This window comes from Myotis yumanensis, unplaced genomic scaffold (assembly GCF_028538775.1).
Source record: "Myotis yumanensis isolate MYYU_CA2020_CCGP unplaced genomic scaffold, mMyoYum1.0.hap1 SCAF_4, whole genome shotgun sequence".
NCBI classification, from domain to species: domain Eukaryota; kingdom Metazoa; phylum Chordata; class Mammalia; order Chiroptera; family Vespertilionidae; genus Myotis; species Myotis yumanensis.
The window spans coordinates 52,920,522-52,947,866 of NW_027223755.1; the positions used below are offsets into that span (position 1 = coordinate 52,920,522).

General features: G+C 35.3%; 1 protein-coding gene across 4 annotated transcripts in view; it reads right to left on the reverse strand.

Moving 5' to 3' along the window:
- Window positions 1-27,345, reverse strand: part of KIAA0825 (KIAA0825 ortholog) — a 362,385-nt gene that overhangs the window by 239,717 nt on the left and 95,323 nt on the right. For all 4 annotated transcript variants that reach the window (XR_011471210.1, XM_070412335.1, XM_070412336.1 and 1 more), the window contains exons 7-12: window positions 21,175-21,269; window positions 16,961-17,188; window positions 15,330-15,595; window positions 13,781-13,931; window positions 9,367-9,557; window positions 6,204-6,386 (exon numbers count right to left, since the gene is read on the reverse strand). Coding sequence is in view for 3 of the 4 variants with exons in the window: in XM_070412335.1 (XP_070268436.1) it covers window positions 6,204-6,386; window positions 9,367-9,557; window positions 13,781-13,931; window positions 15,330-15,595; window positions 16,961-17,188; window positions 21,175-21,269 (1,114 nt within the window). In the remaining variant the exon portion in view is untranslated. The remainder of the gene's footprint in view (window positions 1-6,203; window positions 6,387-9,366; window positions 9,558-13,780; window positions 13,932-15,329; window positions 15,596-16,960; window positions 17,189-21,174; window positions 21,270-27,345) is intronic.

A 27,345-nucleotide genomic window follows, 5' to 3' on the forward strand; every position in this document is an offset into this window, starting at 1 on the left:
ATATTAAGTCACTGCTTTGCTTTCATAAACCAGTGTTACCCTTGGGACTGTAAGTAGTTGCCTAAATTTCATTAAGTGAGAGAAATAAAGATACACTTGAAGTAAAACATGGTTCCCCATATTTCTCTTGCCCCCTTGGCTTGTGTTTCTCATGATGAAAATAACTCTCTGAGGTTAGAAAATGATGACTTAAAGTTAGAAAATGACTAGCACAATGCTTGACCTATAGTCTACCATAGTAAAGGTCAACCATAGTAATTACTGGTTAAATAAAAAAAGAAATATGAATAAAAGGTATTGTCAGACCCTGCTTAGCAGAAAGGAGGATGAATTTGGGGGCCATCTGTGAAGAGCAGTCTTGGGTGGTACACAGCCAAGGGGCAGGTTGAGAAGAGAACATATGGTAGAGAGATAGAATAAGACTTGACCCCTGAAAACAGAGCAGAAACCAGCTAGTCAAAGATTCAGAACAAAGGCCTTCTCAAAAGTTAATTACTAGCCTTTTACCAGTATTTTTACCCTATTAGGACCATACATAAAGCTGTTTGATTTCAGTGTTGTGGGTTTTTAAAAATAGTAATATTCCCTTAAAATAATGTTTAGAGGGAATGGGAACAAAGAGAGTCAGTCATTTAATCTTAAACAAAATAGCAAAGACAAGAAACTTCACTTTCTGGATTATTTTGCATCCTGCAGACATCATTTTTTTCTACATTTTAAGTATTTGTTATTTTTATTTCCATTCAGTCTTTACTCACTTTTAACAGCTTATTGAGTGATATAATTCACATACCATGAAATTTGCCCATTTTAAGTGTACAATAAAATGGATTCTAAGATATTTAACCTTCACCTCTATCTAATTTTAGAACATTTTGATTAGCCTCAAAAGAAACCCCTGCACCCATTAGCAGGTACTAACCATTCTCCCTTTTCCCCATGAGCAACCACTAACCTACTTTTTGTTTCTATGGATTTGCCTATTCTGGACATTTCTAGTAAATTTGTGTGCTCTTATGCCTGGTTTTCTTCACTTAGCATGTTTTTTATTTCACCTCTGTTGTAATATCTATCAGTACTTTATTTCTTTTTATTGCTGAATAATATTCTCCTATATGGATATGCCACATTTTGTTTATCCATTCATCACTTGATGGGCATTTGGGTTCGCTCCACTTTGTTCTATTATGAAAAATGTTGCTGTGAACATTTGTGTGCAAATCTTTGTGTAAACATATATTTTTATTTCTTTCGGGTATAAACCTATAGTAAAATTGCTGAGTCATATGACCAAATGCTCAGCATTTTACTTATGCATATTCTATGCTTTCCATTTTCAGGAAGTACCTAATTGTTTTCCAAAGATTTCCAGACATTCTGGAGGTATAAAAAATAAAGTTTTAGACCAATATATTTTGTTTTGTGAGGGACTGTGAAATAGTTTTTAAAAAATAAATAACAGTCCAGCCAGCAGGGCTCAGCCAGTGGTTGAGCGTTGACCTGTGAACCAGGAGGTCACAATTTGATTCCCTGTCAGGGCACATGCCCAGGTTGTGGGCTTGATCCCCAATGTGGGGTGTGCAGAAGGCAACTGATCTATGATTCTCTCTCATCATTGATGTTTCTCTCTCTCTCTCCCTTTCCCTTCCTCTCTGAAACCAATAAAAATATATTTAAAAATAAATAAATAAATAAAAGCCTACGAAGAACATAGCTTCAAAAGATCTGGCATGAGTTTGAAACTAGAGACACAACATTGGGATACCTTGGAATTTAGTCATTCAAAAGCCATATGAGTGACACCAAGTGAACCCCAAGACAGTTCTGCTGCTTTTGGCTTAGTGATCTCCATTCTGACCTAGTTGTGATGACTTCAGCCTTTGCCTGATACATTGTATATTCTTTCATGTTATTAAATGTTAAAACATTGGGGACAGTATACCTTCAAAAAGTTTCCACTTATAAGAGTTTTTATATGACACATCAAAATATTTTTTATCATTAAAACTTTTATCAGACTTCCCGAAATTATTAAAGACAGGTTATTTCCTCTTTTGCAGCATTGCATTCCTTGTGTTTAATCACAGGGGCGAGGGAGGCAACAACATTAGTTGAGTTGAAACTAAATTATAAAATTCTAAGAATTAATTTGTTAATTCGTTATGTACAAATTAAAACTAGCATTCTATGCCGGCACAATATGATACGAAACCATTGTCTGAGTGTATGTATGAATGCACATTGACTACACTTCCTAATGTGTAGTTTAACGCCTTTATGAAAGAACTACAAGTGATAAGCACTTTGGAAAATACATGGTGAATATTTTATGTTTCAGCAGGTCTCTTTCCCTAGAGCCGTGGTTGGCAAACTGAGGCTTGCGAGCCACTTACGGCTCTTTGGCCCCTTGAGTGTGGCTCTCTCTAAGCCTTAGGAATACCCTAATTAAGTTAATAACAATGTACCTACCTATATAGTTTAAGTTTAAAAAATTTGGCTCTCAAAAGAAATTTCAATCGTTGTACTGCTGATATTTGGCTCTGTTGACTAATGAGTTTGCCGACCACTGATCTAGACGAGTCTCAACTGGGCTGACTGGGCACTTCAAGTCTCTGCCACGTGTCTGTTCCATGCCAGTAGGCTACCTCGGGAATGTCCTCATGGAGATGACAGAAACACAAGAAAGAGCAAGGCCTCTCGAGTTGTAGACTTAGAAGCACCATACTTGCACTTCTGCTTCATTCTATTACCCAAAGCCAGGCACATGGTCAAGTCCAGAGACAGAGGCAGAGGACATTTCAAAGTTAAATGCCCAAAGGGGTGGATGCAGAGAGGGTGAAAGATCATTCAACCCATCAGCAAGACCTATCAATTCTACCTTAGAAATACTTTCCACACCTGTCCAGTACTCCTTCTATCTTATTGCTACCACCACTTCAGTTCACCATGATCTCTCTTACCTATCACCACCTGACTGCTCTGTCCAAATCTTTCTTGTCCATTCCTTCTCAGACCATTCTCAATGGAGCAACGAGAATAAACTTAAAAAGAAAACCTGCTCTGACCACTCATTTAATTAAGTTTGCCAAATGGTTTCCTATTGTTCTCAGGATAAAGGTGAAAATCCTGACTAAGGCCTGAATTGTTTTCAATTTTCAATTGAGGGGTTATTTTAAAGCAAATAGGTGAACCTGGTGAAAGGGAAAGAGAGAGTGAAGAGGGAGTGTGGGAAAAAGAGGCTTTGTAATGACTTCCATGTGAGGACAGCCTGGGACCCCTTTCTCCAACCTCATCTCCTTCCATCCTTTCTTTCACTTTATGGTTGGAACACATCATAATTCCCCAACTTGTACACTATTTCAAGCCTCTGGGGTCTTACTTGGACTGCTCTGTGTCCAAGTAGAGAAGTAGAGTTCTTTATTCCTCATTTTGGTACGGCTTGAAAACCCTCTGCCTTATGCCCTAAAAAAAAAGGAGAGGAGAAGAGTGCAGATTGGTTTGGCTCAGTGGATAGAGCTTTGGCCTGTGGATTGAAGGGCCTGAGTTTCGATGAGAGAGAGAGAGAGAGAGAGAGAGAGAGAGAGAGAGAGAGAGAGAGAGAGAGAGCGTTTTTTGGACAGGAGGAGGGAGAGAGTTTATATAGTTTAAGTTTAAAAAATTTGGCTCTCAAAAGAAATTTCAATCATTGTACTGTTGATATTTGGCTCTGTTGACTAGTGAGTTTGCCGACCACTGCCCTAGAGGGCAAACCTAAAGTACTCCTTTTACAACATTATAAAAGAAATCTACTAAGGAGGGTAAAAAAGAACATTTTTGCAAACAGGTTTCATTCTTCCTGAAAAGATTTTAAAATCATATATTCCTGACCTAGTGGTCGTATACTAAACTCAGAAAGGAAAATACATTCAATTTATCTGTCAGAACTGCTTGGAATAAAGGCAGTCACCCTCCAAAAAGGCATGTTACATAGATCTGTGGTCGGCAAACTGCAGCTCACGAGCCACATGCGGGCGCGCACGTACAGTGCAATTGAAACTTCATTGGCCCATGCGCAGAGGTCTGTATTTTGTGGAAGAGTCGGTATTTTGTGGAAGAGCCACACTCAAGGGGCCAAAGAGCCGCGGTTTGCCGAGCCGCAGTTTGCAGAACACTGAATAGAGTGAAAACGTTAGGTATAGTTTATAAAAAAAAGTCAATACTATCAACATCTTATTGTTACTTTTCACCATTTCCTCAAAGAATGTAGTTTAATTTTTTAATGTGAGGTGGAAATACAGTTTTTTCTAAAATACTTATAACAACTTCATATCTTGTCTATGAAGGGAAGCTAAGTAAGTCAATAGGGTTCTTGTAATGTCTGTACATTTTTTTCCTAATAGGTGAGAACATGCTGCCCTGTAGATTTATTTGCCAAGACAAAAGCAAAATACATTTTAAAGATTGGATTTATAATCTTGGAAGACAAACATAAAATTTAAACCAACATGAATGTATAAAATTTGAGAAAATTTTTATAAAGTGAGATTAAAAAGGAATTAAAGTATATCTAGATTTTTGTTCATACTTCAAAGCAACATAGCTATCTGTTTTATAAAGAAAAACGAGAGGCAGTAGGTGGTATAAAATGTTCTATAATACTGGTTGAAATTAGCAATTTAAATTTGTTGAATGAGGTTATAGTGCAATATCTAATGCACAAATCACAGAGATTTGAGTACTTGCATAGTTGTTAAAAAATGTATTAAAAGGCTATAGGTTAACAATAATAAATGTGTATTACATTATTATTATTAAAATATGCAATCTTTGATAATAATTTATTTGTTTTACAAATGCATTGGGGATTAAAATTTTTCTATTCATCTGTGACTAACCATGAAATTCAATATTGCTCACCATGACCAATCCATGAAATTTGTCAACTTTGTTCCTGATTTTCACAGGGCCTTCCCCTTAGATGAAATGATCCATTTAACTAAGAACACAACGATTTTTTCATATGGTAAATCAGTTTAGTTTACTAAGATTTACTATGGATTTCAGACCTTGAGTTTTTATGATTATGAACCATTATATATTTAATCCCAAATGTCTAATAGTTTATCTCACTGTTTCTCCCCCTTTCTGAAAGAATTCTCTATTTCTAAAATTAATTTTCAATGCCAGAAGGAACAATCTATAAACAATGGGTTAGTTGAAAGTCAAACAGCAGGTGAAAACTATGGGAAATTGAAATCCAAGTTATTTACTCAGAAATTCTAACAAAAAAAACACAAAAAACCTCAAAATTTTCTGAAAACCACGATTCATATATTGCCCTTATTGGAGTGCTAAGAAAGGAATATTTTACCTAGTTTATCCTAAAAAACAGAAATACTGTATGTCTAATTTTTTACTATCCAAGAAATAAAATATGAAATTATCTAGTTTTTCAAGGTAAAGTGACTTTGTTGGAGGAGGGTTTAAACAAAATTATATTACTATATTAGAAAATCTACCCCAAACTTTTCTCTATTACAAATTTGAATAAAATAAACCAGAAAAGTAGTTCAGAAATTTTAATTTTCTTAAATATTACTTATTTAGCTAAGTAAACTACATCAACATTATTAAAAAGTAATTGCTTAGTCCTATTTCCACTTGCCGTTACTAGCTCAGACACTAGAGCCAATACTAAAAGTGAAAATCTATGGTAGATTAACTGACAGTGTGGAACTATGAAGTCTCTTCCAGACTCGGGCATATTTTAGAACAAATTTTTAATGTTAAATTTTTATTAGAACAAATCAATCTATATAAAATTAAAAGCTAAAAATATTTTTTAAAAGCCATTAGATATAATTTTTTTCATAGAGTTTCAAGCTATGACTGAAATAACCAACTCATTAATATAATTTGATCATTTAAATAACTCAAAGAGTAAAGCTTAAAATGGTCCTGACTGTATTGGAGCCTTATCAACTGAATGAAATTTACCAACAGAGACATAACACAGTATTCAGACTAACTTGCTTTGAGAATGAAGAAACCCCTGTTGGTTAGTGTTAGTTTTGTACAACAGCCCAATTCACAATATAAAAAACATACTTCAAAAAATTTCTACTTACTACTTACACAATTCAGTAAGTAGAATGAAAATAACTGTTAAATCCCATTATTTTCTATATTGTAATAGCTAAAAAGAAAATATATTTGATACTTACTGATATAAGTCAGTTAATGGTGAAGTCAAAATGACTAATGTTGTCAACAGATTATTACAATGGGTGTAAATTTTAAAAATTTTATCATCTATATATTCATGAGGACTCAAAAGTTTCTGTACAGATGTGCAAACTGACCATAACATGTTCTCAGTGCATATTAAAATTGTTGTGACATCAAGTCTATTAGAAAGAAAAAGAAGAAAATTACATTTAAAAAAGTGCCTTTCTACTTGGCATATATACTATCTTTTATATTTCTTGTATTAAATATATATAAGAATATAAATGTTTGTTCAGATATCAGAGCTTTGGAGATTAAAGACAGAAGGCATCAAAACTAGGTTATGAGTTTCCATAATACCATTATATTTAGGGATTGTGAGGTCTATAACAGTGAAGAGTTTTAGGGGTGCTTTTAAAAAATATATGTTTTTGCTCTAACCGGTTTGGCTCAGTGGAGAGAGCATCCGCCTGTGGACTGAAGGGTCCCAGGTTCGATTCCCGTCAAGGGCATGTACCTGGGTTGCGGGCACATCCCCAGTAGGGGGCGTGCAAGAGGCAGCTGAATCGATGTTTCCCTCTCATCGATGTTTCTAACTCTGTATCCCTCTCCCTCTCCCTTCCTCTCTGTAAAAAATCAATAAAATATATTTTTTAAAAAATAAAAATAAAAATAAAAATAAAATAAAAAATATATGTTTTTATTTTGCATTATCAGGATTCTATTCAAGAAGTTCAGGAAACTTTCATTGAAATTACATTCAGTAAAAGAAAAGTCAGATTAAAAGAAAATTTGCTATTACATATATATATATATATATATTAGTATCTACACTAATAAAAGAGAAACATGCAAATTGGTATCATTCTGCTATACCCACCAGCCAATCAGAATGAGTATGCAAATTAACCCAACAAAGATGGCGGTTAATTTGCATATGCAGGCACGGAGCGAAGACTAAAGAAGACTGAAGACTACTGAAGATTAAAGACAACTGAAGAATGAAGAGGCTTGTCACACCCCCTTCAGGGTGGGGGTCCCCACTGGGGTGCCTGGCCAGCCTGGGTGATGGGCTGATGGTTGTTTGCAGGCTGGTCAAGCCCCCCACACCACAGTGGAGACCCTCACCCCATGGAGGTTTGGCCAGCCTGGGTGAGGGGCTGATGGCTGTTTTTAGGCTGGCCAAGCTCCCTGGCAACAGAAGATCCCAGCCTCTCCTTTTTTTCTTTGTTTTTTTATTCTGGGATTTATTTACCTTCTATAACTGAAACTTTGTTGCCTTCAGTGGAGCTCAGAGCCGGCCAGGAAGCTTGGCTTCCTCCATCACTGGAGCAACCAAGTCTCCTGTTCATTTCAGCTCCGTGGCTGCCGGCCGCCATCTTGGTTGGGTTAATTTGCATACAGTCACTCTGATTGGCTGGTGAGTGTGGCTTAAGGAGTAGCAGAGGTATGGTCAATTTGCATGTTTGTCTTTTATTAGTGTAGATCATAAATATGGTTGTATTTGACAGTTGGAGGCTACTGGAATACTAAGCGCATCAATAATCACCTTTAGGAAGGTTTGTGTTTGCATCCATTTACTCTACTTGCTGATTAAGTAATTTCAAATTTAAAATATATGCACACATACACACACATTGATTTCAAAATGAATGGTAGTTTAGGATTAAACATACAAATAAATATATTTAGCCCTGGCCGGTTTGGCTCAGTGGATAGAGTGTCAGTCTACGGACTGAAAGGTCCCAGGTTCGATTCCAGTCAGAGGCATGTACCTTGGTTGTGGGCACATCCCAGTGGGGGGTGTGCAGGAAGCAGCTGATTGATGTTTCTCTCTCATCGATATTTCTAGCTCTCTATCCCTCTCCCTTCCTCTCTGTAAAAAATCAATAAAATATATTTAATAAATAAATAAATAAATAAATAAAATAAATTTATTTTATGTAGAAAAATTAGAAGAAATCACTCTAGTTCTGCATGGCATTATTATGTAACCACCCAGAAAATAAAAACCAAAAGTCTCTATAGTACAATTATTTAATTAAATATACTACCTATTTCATGAGTTAACAGTAAACATCTTATAATGACTTGCCACCTCATAGTCAAAAGTGATTTATTCTACATAAGGAAAAAGAATGAAGGTATTCTTTGCTCTCAAAAGGAATTTTCCATCTATTCTTTGGAGTTCATTAAAAAAAAAAAGCTTGGTCAGTAATTCAAAACAGCCCGTGCGAAATACCATATTTATGAAACATTGTAGCAGGACCTAAATGCCCTTCAAATGCAGCCTGCTTTACAAGAACATGATCAAAAAATGATTCCTACTGCCAAATAAAAGAAAAAGCCTCTGAGGTCTGCAGGTTCCTCCTAAAATATCTGTATGTACTTATACCTATACTTAAAAGGCAGGTCTTTATCACATTAGTCGGAATATTTATAAAACAAAGCCTTCTGTTATATAGACTTGTTGTCATGTAAGCACATTTTTGTAGTATTCATTGCATAGATAACTTGTGAAATTGGACTATAATTCAGTCTTTAATTTAATATCCAGTGACTCTGTCTCCTATACTCTGTGATTTCACTTATTGTTGAACTGGCTTTTAGTCACACATAATGAAAAGGAAGAAACAAAATAAAGGAAAGAAGGAAAGACATAATTAGAATATGTTAAGGAGAAAAATGACAAAGGAGTTTCCTTAAGGAAGACACACTACTTAAAGGCTTTAAAAAATAAAAACCCTAAGAACTAAAATCCCCTGGTGGCTTAGAACCTTAGTCAAATCCACTGCTCTATCACAACACTGCTTTTTTTCTCCATTTTAGTGCCTTAATATTCTCATCTTATTTATTAACCTTCATATATATGAAGGTTAAAAAATAAAGATATATATCGAGATATATCTTCAATCATTTTGTAGAAACGAGTGGTTTCTACACATGATTTTAAGAAGAAAAAAGAGCAAAATGATTTGACTCAAGTTCCATATTTCCTCTTAAATATCTCAAGATAATTGAATATGATTTCCTTTCAGATGTTAGAAACATGTCAAGTATACAAGGAGTCATGTCCTGAGATTCAGAATTACATTCTACTTTATAGTAAATGGTGAAAAGGTTTTCTTGAAAGGCAATGGTTTTCACAGTGCCAGGTACCTTATCTGCGGAGTTCTCTTGTAACTGGGACAGGCCCGAGCATATCTGGAGGCCAGTAGACCCAAAGACTTCTCCAGAACTTCTGTTAGAATCTTCTGGGCTAACTTGGGGGGTAGAATGGTCCAGAGATCATGATGAAGAGCCCAGAAGAAATAATGCCACATCTGGAGTGAGAAGGAGCATCTTTCCCCCTGGCAAAAACAACACACATTAAACAATGGAATCACATCTTCCAAAATGTCAGTTTGCTTTCTATGAACCTAATTAGTTCAGGCTGAAAGGAAATAGCTGGAGAGTTTGACACACTAGATGACCAAGAAAGATTTTTGACAAGATGTAAAACATCCTTACTGACAAAGGAACATGTGTTTTATTTCAATCACAAGACTAGATATTCTAATGAAAATCCAGCCTGCAAGCATTTCACCTAGCATATCCTTGATTTACCTACTCTGGGCCTGCAGTTTAAAATTTGCTTTTAAGCAATAGGCTTTATAGTTGCTAAACATGTCATGCTAGTTTAAGATAGTGGGCTGATTCTTCTATAATTAAAATTTAATTATTTAAATTAAGTATTAGCATCATTGAGATCATTTTACAAATGTTTCAGATTTTACATTATAATAAAATGAACAGGAGCAAAAATTAACTTACATGCTGTATACTTATCAACATGTGTGAAACCAAGGGGATGGATAACTATTGAAGATTATTACTTTAGGCTCCTTTATTCATGGTGTTTTAATAACAATACTAGAAACAAATACTATAACAGTCTGATTTTACTTTTTTTTTTTTGTAAAGCCTAGGCAGATCTCATTATTTCTTAGTATCTTTACAGCACTTTATACTTCCAAGGGGCCAGAGTCTCATTGCCTTCCATCCCCTTATAGATCTCTGGTGTGACAAATTTTCCCTGACCACAGAGGGAGACCCAACAGTGGCCGAGGCCAAGGGGAACAGGCAGAAATGAGAAGATAGCCTCAAGTGATTTACAAGCATTAATTAGTTAACTTGCTCTTAGGGAGGTTTGCTAGTAGTTTGACCTCATTTTCTTTCAAAACAGATCAAAAGATTATTTGAAATAGAAAAAGAGTAGAATGCATTCTTCAAACATTATACTGATTATGTTACTATATCAAAAGTTAAGCTAGTAAATCTTCCCATTTTATCTCTAAGCAATCCTCTTTGACTTAAAATTTGTCTTACCCACTGCTTATATTTCTCAAACAAATGTCATCTAAAAAAATCTGTTCTCATATACCAACAGGGGATAGTTTCTTAGGCATATGCTACTATTAGTGTTTTCCTTACAAATTATTCTTCTGGTAATTTCTTTGATTACTAAAATCTTTTATAATCACTGCATAATAATAATGTATAGTTATTATTTACTGAATTTCAAATGGAGTTTATAAATGAGTAGAATTGTTATCCTTACGTGGGAAATGGGCATCAAATGTCAAAGAATCAAATTCAAACTGGGGTGGGGGAGGACTTTGACCACTGGCTTCTGACTTTCTGACTAGATGTGTATCAAAACTATTAAGAAAAAAATTACAAAATTAATGAGAAGTAACAAAATTATAGTTCCTTATGCTTTCTTTGTTGTGTTCTGCAATAAAGAATGCGTTTTAAAATTTCTAAAGTAAGAACAAAGTTTTACAGCTAGATTTTCTTATACTTGTGGTGTAGTATGTTAATTAAAGCAAAACTGACCTAAGCTGATATCTGAATAGTTTACACTAACATTTTTCATGGCAATAGATAGGTAGATGTTTATAATAATGTGGCCAACATGATTTTTCTTTTTTCAAAATATGAAAAAATGTCCTTAATAGCTACCTTTAAGCAATAAATGAGAAAATTAAAATAACTTCAGGTACACAGATTTCTTCTCCTAAAAGTGAAAAACACTTATTTTTAAGACTTTTTAAAACATAAATGTCAACTTTACATTCCAAACTGGTCATCATTCACACAATTCTCTTCAAAATGTGTATAACTACAATGTATGCAAGGGTTTTCATTAAACTAAATGTTATTCATTTATTTTCCTGACCTGTTTCTCTATTTGTTGTCATTTCAAAAGTATTCTGCTAGTAAACATCTGTTATTTTTGTAGGCCCACTACAATGTAAACAGATGTGAGCTTTTATTTACATTATATATCAGGAAACAAGCAGCTGGGCTTTATTATATAAGCCACTCAACATTATCTTTGAACAGACAATTCTTTATTCTTTGACTGTTGGAAAACACAAGTTGCTAAAATTGAGCAGATGTCAACTATACTAAATGCTCAGTTTTAAACATGTAATCTGAACACCCACTGTGCCATCTGACCAGCACCTCATCAGAGAGATACCGAACTCGTTGACTCTCTCAGCCTGACAGCTTAGAAAATGGAAATAATGTGTCTAGGGCTCACTTGATTTCACAAAACATGAGCAAATATTGTTCCATATCTTGTAAATTACTTCACTCTTTCTTTACTACATGCTTGCACATGGCAATAGGTTCCCTTGCGATCTCTATCCTACTCTTTGCCTTGAGTCTGGCAGATTTCATCTCCTTTCCTCCCAAAGCAGCCTTGCCAAAAACTAGTCCTGTTTCACAAATCAGATGGAATAATGGGGAGAGGAGGAGAAGGGGGTGCAGTAAATGGGATATAACCATGTCAGGTACTCCATTATCAAAACAGTTTAAAATCTGTGCTATTTTTAGAAGGTTCTTATTTTTGGTAAATAGAAAAGCAGTGTCACTTTATTTTTCTGAGCAGAAATAACAACCACACTGCAATTAAACTGTAACTACTGACCATGTAAGTATATGGAAGCTACAGTACCATGTAATCACAGGGTAACTATCTCGTTATTTCTGTCTTTGAAGTTAAAGCATTGTCATAAGATCTAAGAGCTGCATGTTACATGGTAATTTGTTGTGTGTTTTTTAAATAGTTGCTAACTTCAATAACAGGCTTGAAACGCATCCACTTATTATTTTTACTGTATACTTCTTCTAGTTCCCAATTTGCATAAGAGGAAACATCATACCTCTATGTTGGGCAAATAGTGAGATAATATCTGTTTTTCAATGAAAACATCATATAAAATTGCTCATTAGTACAGTGACATATTGAAATAGTTTGAAACATGAGATGGATTCATTTTCAACCTCTGCAAATAAGGAAGCTGCAATGCTTCCAGGAGAGAAGACCAATACTTTCTCAGACTACCAGCTGCACTACAACACCTTCTCGTTTTCATTCTGCTCACTGCTGTGTGAAGCATGGCAGGTTTGGAAAAGTCTGTACGGATGCTCTTGGAAAAAAGAAAAACTACCTGGGAAGGGCCTCTAAAGGAGAGATGAAATGGCCTTAGAAGAAGTGGAAAGTCCCTTAAAAGAGCTTCTTATTATTTGCTTTTCTCTGCTGTGGCAACATTTATTATGATAATAACTCAGGCATAAATGGTGCCACAGGAAGCTTCAGTGTCATGAAGGTGATGAGAGTGACTCCATTGAATAAAACTCCACTCTGTTCTTCTCAGTGCTCCATAGTGATGAGAACAATCAAGCAAATCAAAAATCATAAGCTTCAATCCAGAGAAAAGGGTAAATGGGAAAAGCTAATGAAGCTGGACTTGACTGTTAAATTATTTTAAAACCCTGATTTATCTTAATTTTTATTAAGGTATTATAAATGTTTCATCCCGCCCTGGAATCAACTTAAAAAATTTTCAAATATTGTGGCTAATGTATAATCAATGGAATTTAGGGGAAGGGAAACTAACGAAGCCTGATGCTGAATAATTTTAATTGAACGTAGGTTTGGTAGCACTGGGAATCATTAGGAAGAATTCAGTAGAAACTTGGGATTTTAAAACATGGGCTAAATGAAAATAGGTAAGCTATAAATGATCAGATGGGTCTTAAAACACACTCATAAGAACATACTTTGAGGAGGAAAAAATAAGTATAAAGAATAAAACTGCTTAATAAAATATATTCATCAAACACAGATGGAAATACATAACAAGAAAAAAAAGCAAGGATATCTATAACTGTTCCCTTTTGGGGAAAAGAACAAGGTTGTAGCATTTTGGCACTGTTATCTCTTCCAGTTTTCATTGCATCCCATTATATTTCAACTTATTACATAGCACTCAAACACTGTAGCTCAAATGAAGCTACTATTTTTATTTCTAAGCAGAAGGAGAGTTCTGATGTCTAATTATTTCAGGTTTTTTAAAACAGTGTTTTTCCTAAGTACAAATTCAATATTTAAAAAATATTATCCTAACAGCCTTCGTGTGTTAGTAATGCTGAGCTCATGTTTCTAATTAGCCAGAAAACAGGTAGGCAGTAAAACATATTTGTGTAAAAAGGAGGGATAGTAAACTTAACTTCACACCTCATAAAAAGCTTTGTAGTCATCCCAGTGGTGGCTCTCAGCATCCTGTAAAATGCTTGTAGCACAAACTCTGACGCAGTAGTCCGTAACCTGAAACTGGAGAGTGTTGATGAATTCCTGATATCGCTGGACAGGCACCAGGAATATGGGTCTGTTCAGAGGGAATGATCAAAGAGACAGAGATTTAAGGCCTGTGTAGTAGGAGGTAACAATCTCCAGTACTACAAATGGTTTTGATTATTAGATATCAATCATTCATTTCCTCCTAAGGCTGAAGTCTACGTCCACATTCACTTTCCAAGGGGTGGGGGGGGTGGGGGGAAGCGGGTCTTTGTTTTGCAAGTCTTTTGAAAATGTACATCTGCTGTTCCACAAATATGCACTTCAACTTGAGACAAACTGCATTGTCAATACATCATTCAAAAATAAAAGTATTCTTTGCAAGCCTATTATTAGAGATCAGTGCATTGTTTAGGCATTAGGTTATCATTATTATAAAGAACAGAGGCATTTGTCAGAATCAGCTTTTATAAAGCTATCACACATCCCACAAACATACTCTTTTTATTTTAAAAATTGTAATTTTGTAGATGTCAATTATCTCATAAACTGTTCTAAAATATTCTACAGAAATAAAGTGATTTCTGGCACATTTTGTTTATAAATTCAAGTATGAATCACAACATCTGACTATGAGAATTAAAGAAATACCATAGTTATATTCTACATCAAGCTAAATTTATTTTACTTGTATCTTTAGCTATTTATAGTATGCTTTCTCTCATAACTAAGGAGCTGAAAAGGCTGAGTAAGTAATGTAGAATAGATTCCTGGGCTCACAGTGGACCGCCAAGTCCACATGCTTGTTCTCTTTGCAAGGGGCCATGCTATCTTCTAGAGAGCACAAGGATAGCCAGAAGGCCATGTGATAATACCTCTGGTCATTTTTATTTTCTGTACATATATGTAATCTTTTTAGAGTACTAATACGTGAGAATTAAGACTGCCAGATGCTTTCTCCTCAAATATTAAAGGTATTTTATCACTAAATTGATGTTCTGAAATATGTTCACATTAGTCAAGAGAATAGATTGAAATGCATTTATTTTCTATGACAGCTCCCAATATTCTGTTGACTTTGAAACAAAAGAGAGGCGTGCATATTTCCCAACTGTGTATACATGAGACAAAAATAAGTTTATTTTTCCTTTACAGTGTAGGCAGTACCTTGTGCCTCACAAGGCAAAACGTGTTTGGTCATGTCATAACAGCATGCAGAAAATCATTGCTGCTGCTTAGAATGTGGAAAATGCATGGTCTTTTGAATGAACCTTTAAAAAAATACATATCTTTCTTAGAATCTATGCATCTGGTTTAATATATCCCATGCTCCACCTTTTTGACATTTCCTAGTCAAGATAAATGAAAATAATTCACCATGTTAATTATTTTCTCCTCAAAGACCATCATCAAAATTTCACTCCTGTGATATTCAAGGATTACACATTACTGTAAACATGGCCATCCACTTAATATAAATGGCACTTACTTGTTAGTATTTTCTTTCATCAAATTATCATATCGAGTAAAATGCTGGAAGATATACACCGCCGTGGAGAGCACTGAGTGCAGGTTTTCCAGGGGAGCTTGGGAAGGAAACTCCTGGACTCTCTCTTGCAGTCTCGCCAGGACAGCTGTTGCCACTTTACAACAGGCCTCCACAAAGTGTGCTCTAATTTCCTGGAAAGAATCATCTCTGCATGCCAGAGCCAGTGGAAGCATTGTGTCAAGTTTTTCCATGATGTCAGAACAAAACTAGGGAGAAATGAATGCAGCACTGAGTTATTGGTACTCTGACAGCACCGTGTAATTTATGTACAGGGGAGCCAAATTCCTAAGTAATGAATTTGGCATCAAACATAAATATAATCACACAACTTTACAGTAATTGATTGTAGAAAGTTAACTGTCAGATAAAGAAATACCAAAAAGATTACCTTGCAGACATCATGAAAAACTCAGGAAGTAACTTTACATGACAACAGTTTTATTTGCAGTTAATAGAGCTAAAATAAGAAAGTACCCTTGATATTAATATGATTGGATTATTTTTGAATTTCTTTTAATTTTCTTTTGCTAAATTTTCATAAAATGTGCTTATTAGTCATCACATTAAAATAAGGTTATATCAGTTTAACTAAATCTAGAAGCACCAGAAATAACCTCATGTAGCATCCTTTTATTGGTAAGGAGTCCGCAACTTTTAGAAGTAATATGTGTAGCTTTTCACTAGTTATTATGAATCTACTTCTTAATGGCAGAGAAGGTGTGGTGAATAAGAAGTCAAAACTTGCCTCTACTCCAGATTAGCCAATGGTGTTCCCTGCGGAATGTTCTGGAGTTTCAGGGTGGCAGTAGCAGAATAGGAGGCCATCTCTAAGACCTCTCTTAAAAAACATTTAAATTATAGGTTGCTGAACTCAGTGTGGGCTTCATACTGAGTAACAGTATTTATCTATTTGCATGATGACTTTGTATTTTCTCATTATGTTCTGTGACTCTCAAAGCACATGTAAACATGTCAGACTGATGCTAATGAAATGCAGTGCTCATTAGGGGTAAACAAAGATTTAAAAGTTGCCTAAACCAATAAAAGACAGTAACTCCTTCAATCTCCTAAATGTCTAGTGAAGTCATTCAAAGGGGGAGGGGGGTGAGAAGAGATTAACCACAGATCTTATATGCATACATGCATTACCTATGGACACAGTCAGTAGGGTGGTGAAGGCCTGGGGCAGGCAGAAACGGGGTGGAGGGGGGGAACAGGGGGGGAAAGGGGGAACATCAGTAATACTCTCTACAATAAGGATTTAAAATACTAATGATAAAAAAGATAAACCCAAGCAAGCATTTTCCCAGCTCCCCAGGAAGTCACAGAGGCCCCCTCTTTAGTTGCCCAAGACTCATGGAGCAACAAGGTAGTAACAGGTTTAAGTCCTTTTCACCAGCAGTGGCCCATGATACCAGAGAAAACAACTGGTATTGGGTTCAGTGCTAAGTATTTGCCAAGAGGCTCCACCATTTTCCCCTTTGCAATGGCTTATATTAAAAAACAAACAACAACAAAACTCATTATGCCGATCTACATACAGTTTTGAAAGGATTTCATTTGATTCTTGCCTTTGCAATTTTCTTTGGTTGGTCCTCCTCAGGAACCACACAGCTGTCTTGCCAAACTTGTTGGACATTTATAAGGTTCATAGCATAGGTCACAGTTGAAGACCTTTCATTGTGCTCCTGTTGGAGAATTTTTATGGAAAAATCTTCTATTGCTGTCGTTATACAGTGTGCCATGGGAAGAGACACTTCTTTAAATGCACTTCTCCAGCCAAAATCTAGTAGAGTAGTCTGAAATATAGATGTATATGAAGTCATATTCATCTTAATTCAACAACAAGTGTTTCTACTGTTATATAAATATAAAGTTGTTATTTTCATTCAGCATGTTGAATATAGGTATTCTTTGATAAACTATAAAAGGCACTCTTACAACCTAAAAAATATTACCCAGTGAATAAAGCAATATAGAAAAACATGTGCATTCTTTACACACAGTAATATACTGACATTTCATTTTAATTCATCAGTGGATTTAATAAAAAACTTTTTTCAAAATTTAATCTCTTAAATATAGTTCAATAAAACCATCTTTATGAGAGCTGAAAGTTACTCTTACTATTTATCACATAAAGCAAACTTTAAATTCAATATATTTAATAAAGTCTAAATTAGATTTTTATAGTCTTTTTTTATAGCTTATTGTTAACAAGTATTGCAACATAAGACAGCATTTTATATTCAATCTTTTATTTCTTTTTTCACTCTCAGAAATCCAGACAAGTGAAAAAATAGCAATAAGAAATACAAATTTCTCACTGAAAATACACCACTGCACCTTTCCAGATTTTTACATCTTTAGAATTTTAGTTTCTCCACTCACAGACTGGTACATGGCACTACTTTGTTTCAGAAAATAAAAAATTAAAAAGATCTGCATTACTCTGTGTATTGGGAGACAGCGAGGTTGGAGTGGACACTGGTACTTTTTTTTTTTTAAATTTTGGTCTTTGTCTCATACGGCAATATATTTATGAATGTATTATCTCCCCCAAGTCCTCTAATGTTCTCTATAGTACTAAAAGCTTTTAGGTAGTAGGCTGAATCTATGCTTAGAATTAACTCCCTGTTTAATGTAATCTTGTTAATAGTAATAATTTACCTACTCCAACTTCAGAAGACCTTAAGGTTCAATATCACTGACTAAATTACTTATTTTCCTAGGTCTCAACTTTTTTGTTAGAAATATAAGAGCTAAATTCAATGACTTCTATGGTCTCTTTCAGTCTAAAATTACTAAGATTATTATCATTAGCTTCATTTTCTTGCACACACATCACATTCAGCATTAATTTAATGCTTTTTGTATATACTGTAAAAAGTAATAAAGGTGATTCTTCTTCTAGAATGAAAATTCTATTATTCCATGATCCTATGATCAGAAAGAATGGCTTTCATTCTCATGATGCTTATAATTAGGTTGTAATTGAACTTCTGAAGTTTATTTGGACCTTTAACATCAGAGGGCCTTAGAACACATTTCTCATCTTATTTTACACAAAATTATTCAGTATTTTAATCTACTCAGCTCATATAATCTTCTTTCTAACAAGTGAAACTTTAGAAGTACCATGGGTATAGTCTTGTACTAGAATAGTATTTCCTTGGGACACATTTATGACAAAAATGCAAAAAAAAAAAATATCACCTCCATGAAAATTAAAAATAACAACAACAAAACTCTGGTTTTTGTTCTTTCAATGAGGTCATATCAGTTCATTAAAATTATTCATTCATTCATTCATTCATTCACCCAAGAAAATATATTCTGGTGAAAGTTGCCAGTAATTGCCATGGCTGCAGTGGTAATTTGTGTGTGTGTGTACAATGATTATTACCCTAGTCCATGATAATTTATATGTGATTATAATATCTTGGCCATTCTGAATTCTCTTTTCAAAATATAGAAAACCAAGCACACTAATAGCTGCTCTTAAAAAGAAAACTGAAAATCTTTACTATTCAAATGCCCTCCTAGAAGTCTATTTGTTTTCATAAAATATTGTTTGCTTTCTTCTACTCTTCTCATCTGATGTTTGGCACCAAAAATATTTCAGTTAAAATAGAGAATATTTACTAGTTGATCCAAGAAGAAAGAGGAAATAATGTGGCTTCCTGTTCTGTGCACAAAGTAAGTACCTGTTGAATCCCTTTCTTCCATCACCCTAATGCTAATTTCTTTTTTTCATTTTTTAATTTTTTAAAAATATATTTTATTGATTTTTCACAGAGAGGAAGGGAGAGGTGCAGAGAGCCAGAAACATCAATGACGACAGAAACATTGATCAGCTGCCTCCTGCACACCCCCCACTGGGGATGTGCCCGCAACCAAGGTACATGCCCTTGACTGGAATGGAACCTGGGACCCTTCAGTCCGCAGGCCGACGCTCTATCCACTGAGCGAAACCGGTCAGGGCTAATTTCTTAATACTTACTCTGACTTTTGGTTAAAGCATAATGTGTAACTTTGCAGTTTCCTGAGTATTGTTCTTGCTTTCTAAATTGAACCTGTTAAAATCCTATGTTCTTATACCTTTTTAAATGTTTACCTACTATTAGTTAAGGTCCACTCAGAAAATAGAAACCACTCTAGGTATTTCAACAGGAAAACAAAAGTTAATGTAGTTTACTAAGGTGATGAAATTGTGTGGAGCCAAATCATGGGTTGTGAAGCAAGACAGATATGAATGCAGCAGGAAGCCACTATTACTCCAAGGGCTGGAGGAACAAAGAAAAAGGACTATCTATAGGAATACAGTTTGTGGGACCACCAGTCAAAGATAAAGGTAAGACTGCTAGCTGGAACTGGAATCATGGAGGGAGGATTGTGTGGTGGGAGCAGAGCCCATGGAGGAAATGAAGGAGTCACAGATACTACTACTAAAGATATTATCTAAAATAAATAAATAAATAAATAAAAATATTCTCTAAAACAGGGGAGGGGAAGAAATACTCGGGTTTTTCTCTAACATCTACCATCCAGGTCTTCCATCAATGCCTTTCATTGGCCCAACTTTCCTAGTAACCAAGGAAGCCTGGAAGATGTAATTCTCTATAATACAGAACAGAGCAGCGGAAGAGTGGTAATGGATCTGAGCACAAATAGGACATGCTGGACATACTAAACTAAGAGATCAGTTCAAACTATTACTTCCTCTTTCCTTTCTTTTTGAATCTCCATTTTCTTCCTTTTCAGCAATTATCTACAGTCCAAATTCTCAAAGTGTAGACCCTGAGTTGGGATGAGAACAAAGACCTCCTCACTTCCAGCTCCCTCCTCGAAATCTGTCCATGGAACAGATTGTGCAAGAGAGCAGTGTATCTATTCAATTTTTGTCAAAATGTATAAGCCAATTTTCAACCAAGAATTATTTCTTTTAGTGTCAAAGGGAAAACGCAAGACATTTTTATTTATAACGGATTCACAGACATATGATGATGCTTTTATCTATATACTAGAGGCCTGGTGCACGAAATTCGTGCATGTGTACAGTCCCTAGGCTTGGCCTGTGATCAGGGCCATCTTCCCCAGCTGCCCACAGCTGGCCCCGCCCCCCGCCGCCACCCACTCCCGGTTCCCTGTTCGCCATTGGGTGATCAGTGCCTGATGGCTGGGGGAAGGAACTGAGAGGTCTGCTGTTCCCACCTGCTTGCTGGCCCCACCCCTGCCACGGGTGGCCATCAGGCAATCAGAGCCTGCCAGCTGGGGAAAGGGACCAAGAGGAGGTCAGTGTGCCTCATAGTGACAGCTCCAGTGGTTTGCAGGCCAGTCCCACCCCCAATCAGGGTGGGGGTCCCCGCTGGGGGAGGGGCCTGCCTGGGCAAGGGGCCTTGGGCAGTTTGCAGGCCGGCCATGCCCCCGGCTGTGTTAGAAAGGATGTCTGGAAGATGTCCGGTCTAACTAGTCTAATTAGCATATTACCCTTTTATTAGTATAGATATAAAAGCCTAAGCAACCGGCCGAGTGGCCGACCGGCCAGTAGCTATGATGCGCACTGACCATCAGGGGGCAGACACTCAACACAGGAGCTGCTGAGTGACAGCAACTTTGGAGAGTGTGCCCTCTTGCACTCTGGAACCCCTTGGGGGATGTCGGACTGCCGGTTTTCGGCCTGATCCCTGCAGGCCAGGCTGAGAGACCCCACTGGTGCATGAATCCGTGTACTGGGCCTTTAGTATATGAATAAAGAAATACTTCCCTTTTCCCCCTCACATACCTCTTTTCCTAGTAGCAATTGCTCTGAAGAAATATTGGTTTCATTTGCTCTAGGTTTCTCTATTATAGTCTCTCTATTGGATGTGACCAAAATTCCTATGCAATAGATAAAAAAGAAAACATACATTAATACAAACAAGTGATACTAGATGTAATTAATAGAGTCAGGTTAAAATTAATTGTGTAGAAAAACTCTATTCATACTATATACACACATACTAGTTCATGCATATCAAGATGCTGAGAATATAGTCAACAAGATGTAGGGTGATGTCACCATACAATAATGACAATATCAAAATATACTGAGTTCTTCCAGACATTCAACTTATGATATTTTTGTATTATTTACATTCATATTTGATTTGCATACATAAAAATCTGTTAAATACAGATCTGTTTGTTATTAATTCATTTTCATATTGATAATGTAGAGTAAGTTAAGAATACAAAGTAAATATTAATTTCTTTGCTCATGTAAAAAGTTAAATTCTAAAGTACTGCATTTTAAAACTGGTGGTATTCCTTAGCACTTCAATACTTCCTTTCTTGAAACAAGGAAGAACAAAAGTACATGGGTGAACATCAACATATCAGGAAAAATTACACTCTTAATAAGTATATCAATAATTCATTGGAAAAATGCAAATACTGGAACAGATAAGAAATAATCTCTAGCTCTGTTTAGGTAGTTCAATTGGTTAGAGCATCGTCCTGATACACCAAGGTTGTGGGTTCAATCCTGAGTCAGGGAACATGCAAGAATCAACCAATGAATACACAAGTAAATAGAACAACAAATTGATAGCTATGACGCACACTGACCTCTCTCTCTCTCTCTCTCTCTCTCTCGTATTAATCAATAAATTTTTAAAACACAATAATCTCTAACTCCTAAAATGGAAAAAATTTTCTCAACTTTTATAATTAAGTTTCTCAGTTTTTATAATTAAGGAAATCTTTTCCCTGAGGGAAAAAATGAATACATATGCCAAAAAAAATTATTTCACTTTTCCAATAAGGCTCTATTAACTAGTTTAATTTGATATAAATGATATAATTTGATATGAAATAATCAGTTTCTCCTTATGTCCTGAGCAAACAAATTTTGAAAATCTTACTGATTCTTCTCAGTAAGGTTTCTGTCCAATATATCCATCTGGCAATTTTGTGGTTTTTGTTTTTCTAAATATGGTTCTATGAACTTAATCATGAATGATTCCTAAGTAACACAGCTGACTGAAACATTCCCTAGATGGATTATTTGGTAGGTGATAACATCCTTTTGGGGAAACTTATCAGAATTTATCTTTCTGAGGAAAAGTTTTCCTTAACTCCAGTGTTTTTTAATAATTTTGGATTTATGAACACCTTTGAATACAAGTGAGAGAACACTCCATCCAAAATGCACAATATAAATCTATGGGAACTACACACAGACACACAGATACACACAATTAAGCCCCCTTTTAAAGTGCATTCATGAACCTCAAGGTTCATGGACTGCAGTTTAGGAATCCTACTTCATTTCTCAACAAATATCACAACAAGGATAAGAAGGTTTTAGATCAGTGTTATTCCAGTTAACCTAAAATGTTTTCTCTATGACTTGGATTTTAATGTCTTTTTAAGAAGAGGATAATACATAAAAATAAGGATCAATTCTAACATAAAAATAAAGTCCAGATTAATCAAAGATTTTAAGTAAAGAAAAAGGAGATGCATCGATAAAAATTCTGCTATGTGAGATGTCTGAGATTTTATTGTCTATGTTTTCTTCCAGGATGTTTATGGTTTCATCAAAGTCTTTTATCCATTTTGATTTTATTCTTGTATATGGTGTAAGTTAGTGGTCTAGTTTCATCTTTTTGCCACACCATTTGTTGAAGATACTGTCTTTATTGTATGTTCCTGCCTCCTTTGTCAAATATTAATTGACTGTAATGGTATGGGCCAATTTCTGGGGTTTCTGCTCTGTTTCATTGGTCTATATGCCCATTCTTGTGCCAGTACCAGGCTGTTTTGATTACAATGACTTTGTAGTATAGTTTGATATCTGGTATTGTGATTCCTCCAACTTTGTTTTAGTTCTGTGAAGTATGCCATTGGCATTTTAATAGGGATTGCTTTGAATCTATAGATTGCTTTGGGTAATATGGAATTTTAATGTTAATTCTTCCAATCCATGAACATGGTATATGGTTCCCTTTGTTGGCATCTTCCTCTATTTCTTTTTTTTCAATGTCCTAGAGTTTTCCAAGTACAGCTCTTTTACCTGCTTGGTTAGGTTTATTCCTAGGTATGGGATAGGGGAGACGAGAAGAGATAAACCAAAGAACTTATATACTTATATGAATAGCCCATGGACACTGACAATTAGGGCAATGAAAGACTGGGGCAGGAGACCAGGGGCTGGGAGGAGGGGGTAAGTGGTGGAAATGGGGAATACCTGTAATACAAATAATAAAAATCTTTTTTAAAAGAAAAAGGAAACTATAAAGTTATTAAAAATATGGATTATTTTTTCAAAAGATCTAAATCACATAAACAATTCCGCATTAGCAAGCAAAACAGATACAAAAAAATTGACTTGATACTCTCTCAAAATATCCATACTTTAAAAAAATTAATAGACTTTAGTTTATAGAGCATTTTTAGATTCTGCACATCATTCTTTGTGTTGTGGAGTTCAATGGGCTTTGCCAAATGCATAACATCATGTATCTACCTTTATTATATCATAGAGAATTATTTCACTATTCTTAAAATCCCCTGTGGTCAACCTATTCACCTCTTTTCTCCTTTTCTCTCCTCCTGACAACCACTGGCCTTTTCACTGTCCCTATACTTTTGTTTTTTCCACAATGTCATAAATCTCATATAGTTGGAATCATATAATATGTAAGCTTTTTAGACTGGCTTCTTTCACTTAGCAATGTGCATTTAAGATTCTTCCATGTTTCCTCATGGCTTGATATCTCATTTCTTTATTTTTTTATTTTTTATTGATTTTTTACAGAGAGGAAGGGAGAGAGATAGAGAGTTAGAAACATCGATGAGAGAGAAACATCGATCATCTGCCTCCTGCACACCTCCTACTGGGGATGTGCCCGCAACCCAGGTACATGCCCTTGACCGGAATCGAACCTGGGACCTTTCAGTCTGCAGGCCGATGCTCTATCCACTGAGCCAAACCGGTTCTGGCATATCTCATTTCTTTTTATTACTGAATAACATTCCATTGTATTGCTGTACCATAGTTTATCAAATTTACCTAAGGAAAGTCATTTTGGTTGCTTCCAAGCTTTGGCAATTATTAATAAAGTGTTATAAACATTTGTGTGCAGATTTTTGTGGAGACATTAGTTTTCTATCCATTTTTGTATATAGATAGGAACATGACTATTGGATCATATAAGACAATTTTTAGCTTTGATAGATACAACCAAATTGTCTTCCAAGAGGCTATACTATTTTACACTCCTAATAGCAATGAATGAGAGTTCCTGTTGTTTCACATCCTTGCCAGAACTGGTACTGTTAGTGTTTCTAACATTAGGCATTTTAATTGGTGTGTAGTGCGCTCTCCTGTCCAAATCTGCATGCCCTGATGACATATGATGTGGAGCATCTTTTCATACGCTTACTTGCCAACTGTATATCTTCTTTGGTAGGTGTCTCTTCAGATCTTTGACTCACTTTTTTCCCCTCACTTTTAAATTGAGTTTTTTGTTTCCTTGTTGAATTTTAAAAGTTATATATATATTGGATACAAGTCTTTGATCAGATATGTGTTTTGCAAATAGTTTTCTCAATCTATGGTTAGTATTTTCATCCTCTTAATGACCATACTTTTTTACTTGACAATTCCACTTTAGAAATTTATCATCCAGATATACTTGTGCAATATTAAGACATTGTTCAAGAAAATTTGCCATATCATTGTTCGTGGTCGCAAATAAACAGGAAAGTAAAACCCTAAATGTCCATCAGTGAGTACCTGGTTAAATGCACCAATGGAAAACTATCCAGCTGTTAGAAAGAATGAGGTGTTTCTACATAACTGTTAGTGAAAAAGAATCTCTGCATAGTATGTACAGATTTTGTTTTATTTTAACATAGGGATATATATGGAAGTAGTTGCCTCTGGAGAGTGAAACTAGACAACTGGAATAGAAATAGACATACTTTTCAGCATATATTCTTTTGTCCTCTTTAACTGCTTTACCATATGAGGAACTATTATTCAAAAAACATTTTTAAAGAAGAAAAAATAATGAAGATCAACTTAATGACATGAAGGAGCAACACTTGGATTCTTAATGTCACTTTGCTTTTCTACAGATAGCTCACAAAACCAGCCAATTTAAAAGGTATTTACTCTGGAATAATAACACTAGTTTGAAGTATAAGCTTGCAAATCTATATCTGGAAATAACTATCTGCTGTTGTGTAGCTATAATTTAAGATTATGAAAAAAGTTAATTATCTTATATTTATTGTTACACTCTAAATACAATATGCTTATTCATTCAAAGTAACATGCTTTGATATTTACATAAACCATCTGCCTATTTTCAAGATTAGTAAATAAGAAGATAAGCTTCCCAAGCCTTTCTTGCTGATGGGCAATTCCATAGTAAGATAGAAAATGAATTATCAAACAATTCTGATAATCTTTATAATATAGTCTCCCTCCAAATTAAAAAAAGATTTTAAAAAAACTGAATCCTACATAGAGAAGCAAAAAGAATCATTTTAAGACATGATTTGTAACATTGACTCTACACTAATAAAATATCTCATGGTTTTTAACAAATTGTGGCATTTTATATTTGTTTGGAATTCAAAATGGTCTACTTCAAAATCCCACATTGTCAAACTTCATAAATTCTGTGAACATGTGACAAATTACTTCACCTATTTAAAAACACATTGAAAATCCTATTCACTTATTCACATCGTCTAGAGAAGGTAGCCCATTTTGGACTCAATGCTCTAAAATAAAGGTTATTTGCATGCAATCAACACTGATTTCTTTAGGAGCATGCCCAAGTAAAGGACCTCAGTAGAGTGCACAGCATCACAGGAATGGTAGTTGCTGAGCAGCCTCCCCCACAGAGTTCACTGTGGTTCATTTTACACTTCTGGTTAGTTCCCACACTGTTGCTTTCTTTCATGGAGCGTAGAGGTTGGCAGTACTTCCCTGTGACATCCACTTTCACACCCAAATTGGTCTTCATAGGCTCCCATTGTGCGTACTACAAAGCAACTTGCCTTGTTGGCAGCTCTAAGTGGGAACTACAAGTCTTTCTTTTCTTCACTGCTCTTTACTGGCTCACAAGCAACCTCCCACCAAAAGCTGAATCTGTAGAAGAGACTACATCCAAGAGATAATACTATGAAAAAGTATGAAGAGAAGCCCAGGTGGCCACCTTGCAAATTTCCAATGTGGAAGCCTTCGACCTCTCTGCCCAAGAAACAGCTAAAGTCCTAGTGTAATGAGCTTTACAAACCCTAGGAGCCTCTTTACCTTAACTACATACACCTCCCTAATACAATCCCTTAACCATCTAGCGAAGGAACTCTTAGAAGCCATTTGACCCCTCTTAAGACCCCCTAAGAGTACAAACAATCTTTCAGAAGATCTGAAATCTTTGATTCTTCTGAGACAAACCCTAAGTGTTCTTCTTACATCCAATTGAAGCAGCCATTGCTCTTTGTCATTGCTGGGGCTAAAGAAAAATGAGGGCCAAGAAATCCTGGTTTAGATAAATCTCAGATGCCACCTTTGGAAAATTTGAGGAACTGCCTGAAGAACAACTTTATTTTGAAAGAATCAAACCTGAAGCTACTTCATAAGATATAATCACCTAAAAGAAATACAGTAACCATCAAATAATGTCCTATCTTTTTCTGAACTGACCAAAATAGAAAACCATCAAATTATGACCCATAAAAGCAAATAAATGTGACTAAATACCATTTATTTCTCAAAAACAAATTTGTGTCTCTATAACATCTATTGAATCATATTCAAATTACTAAGAACACTGCCAATTTGACTAACTCTATAACATAGTAGGAAACATCAAAGTAAAAAGTAAATTATTTGGTTAAACATCTTTATATTTTCTTTATGTGATGATAAGCACCTGGATATTTTTAAAAC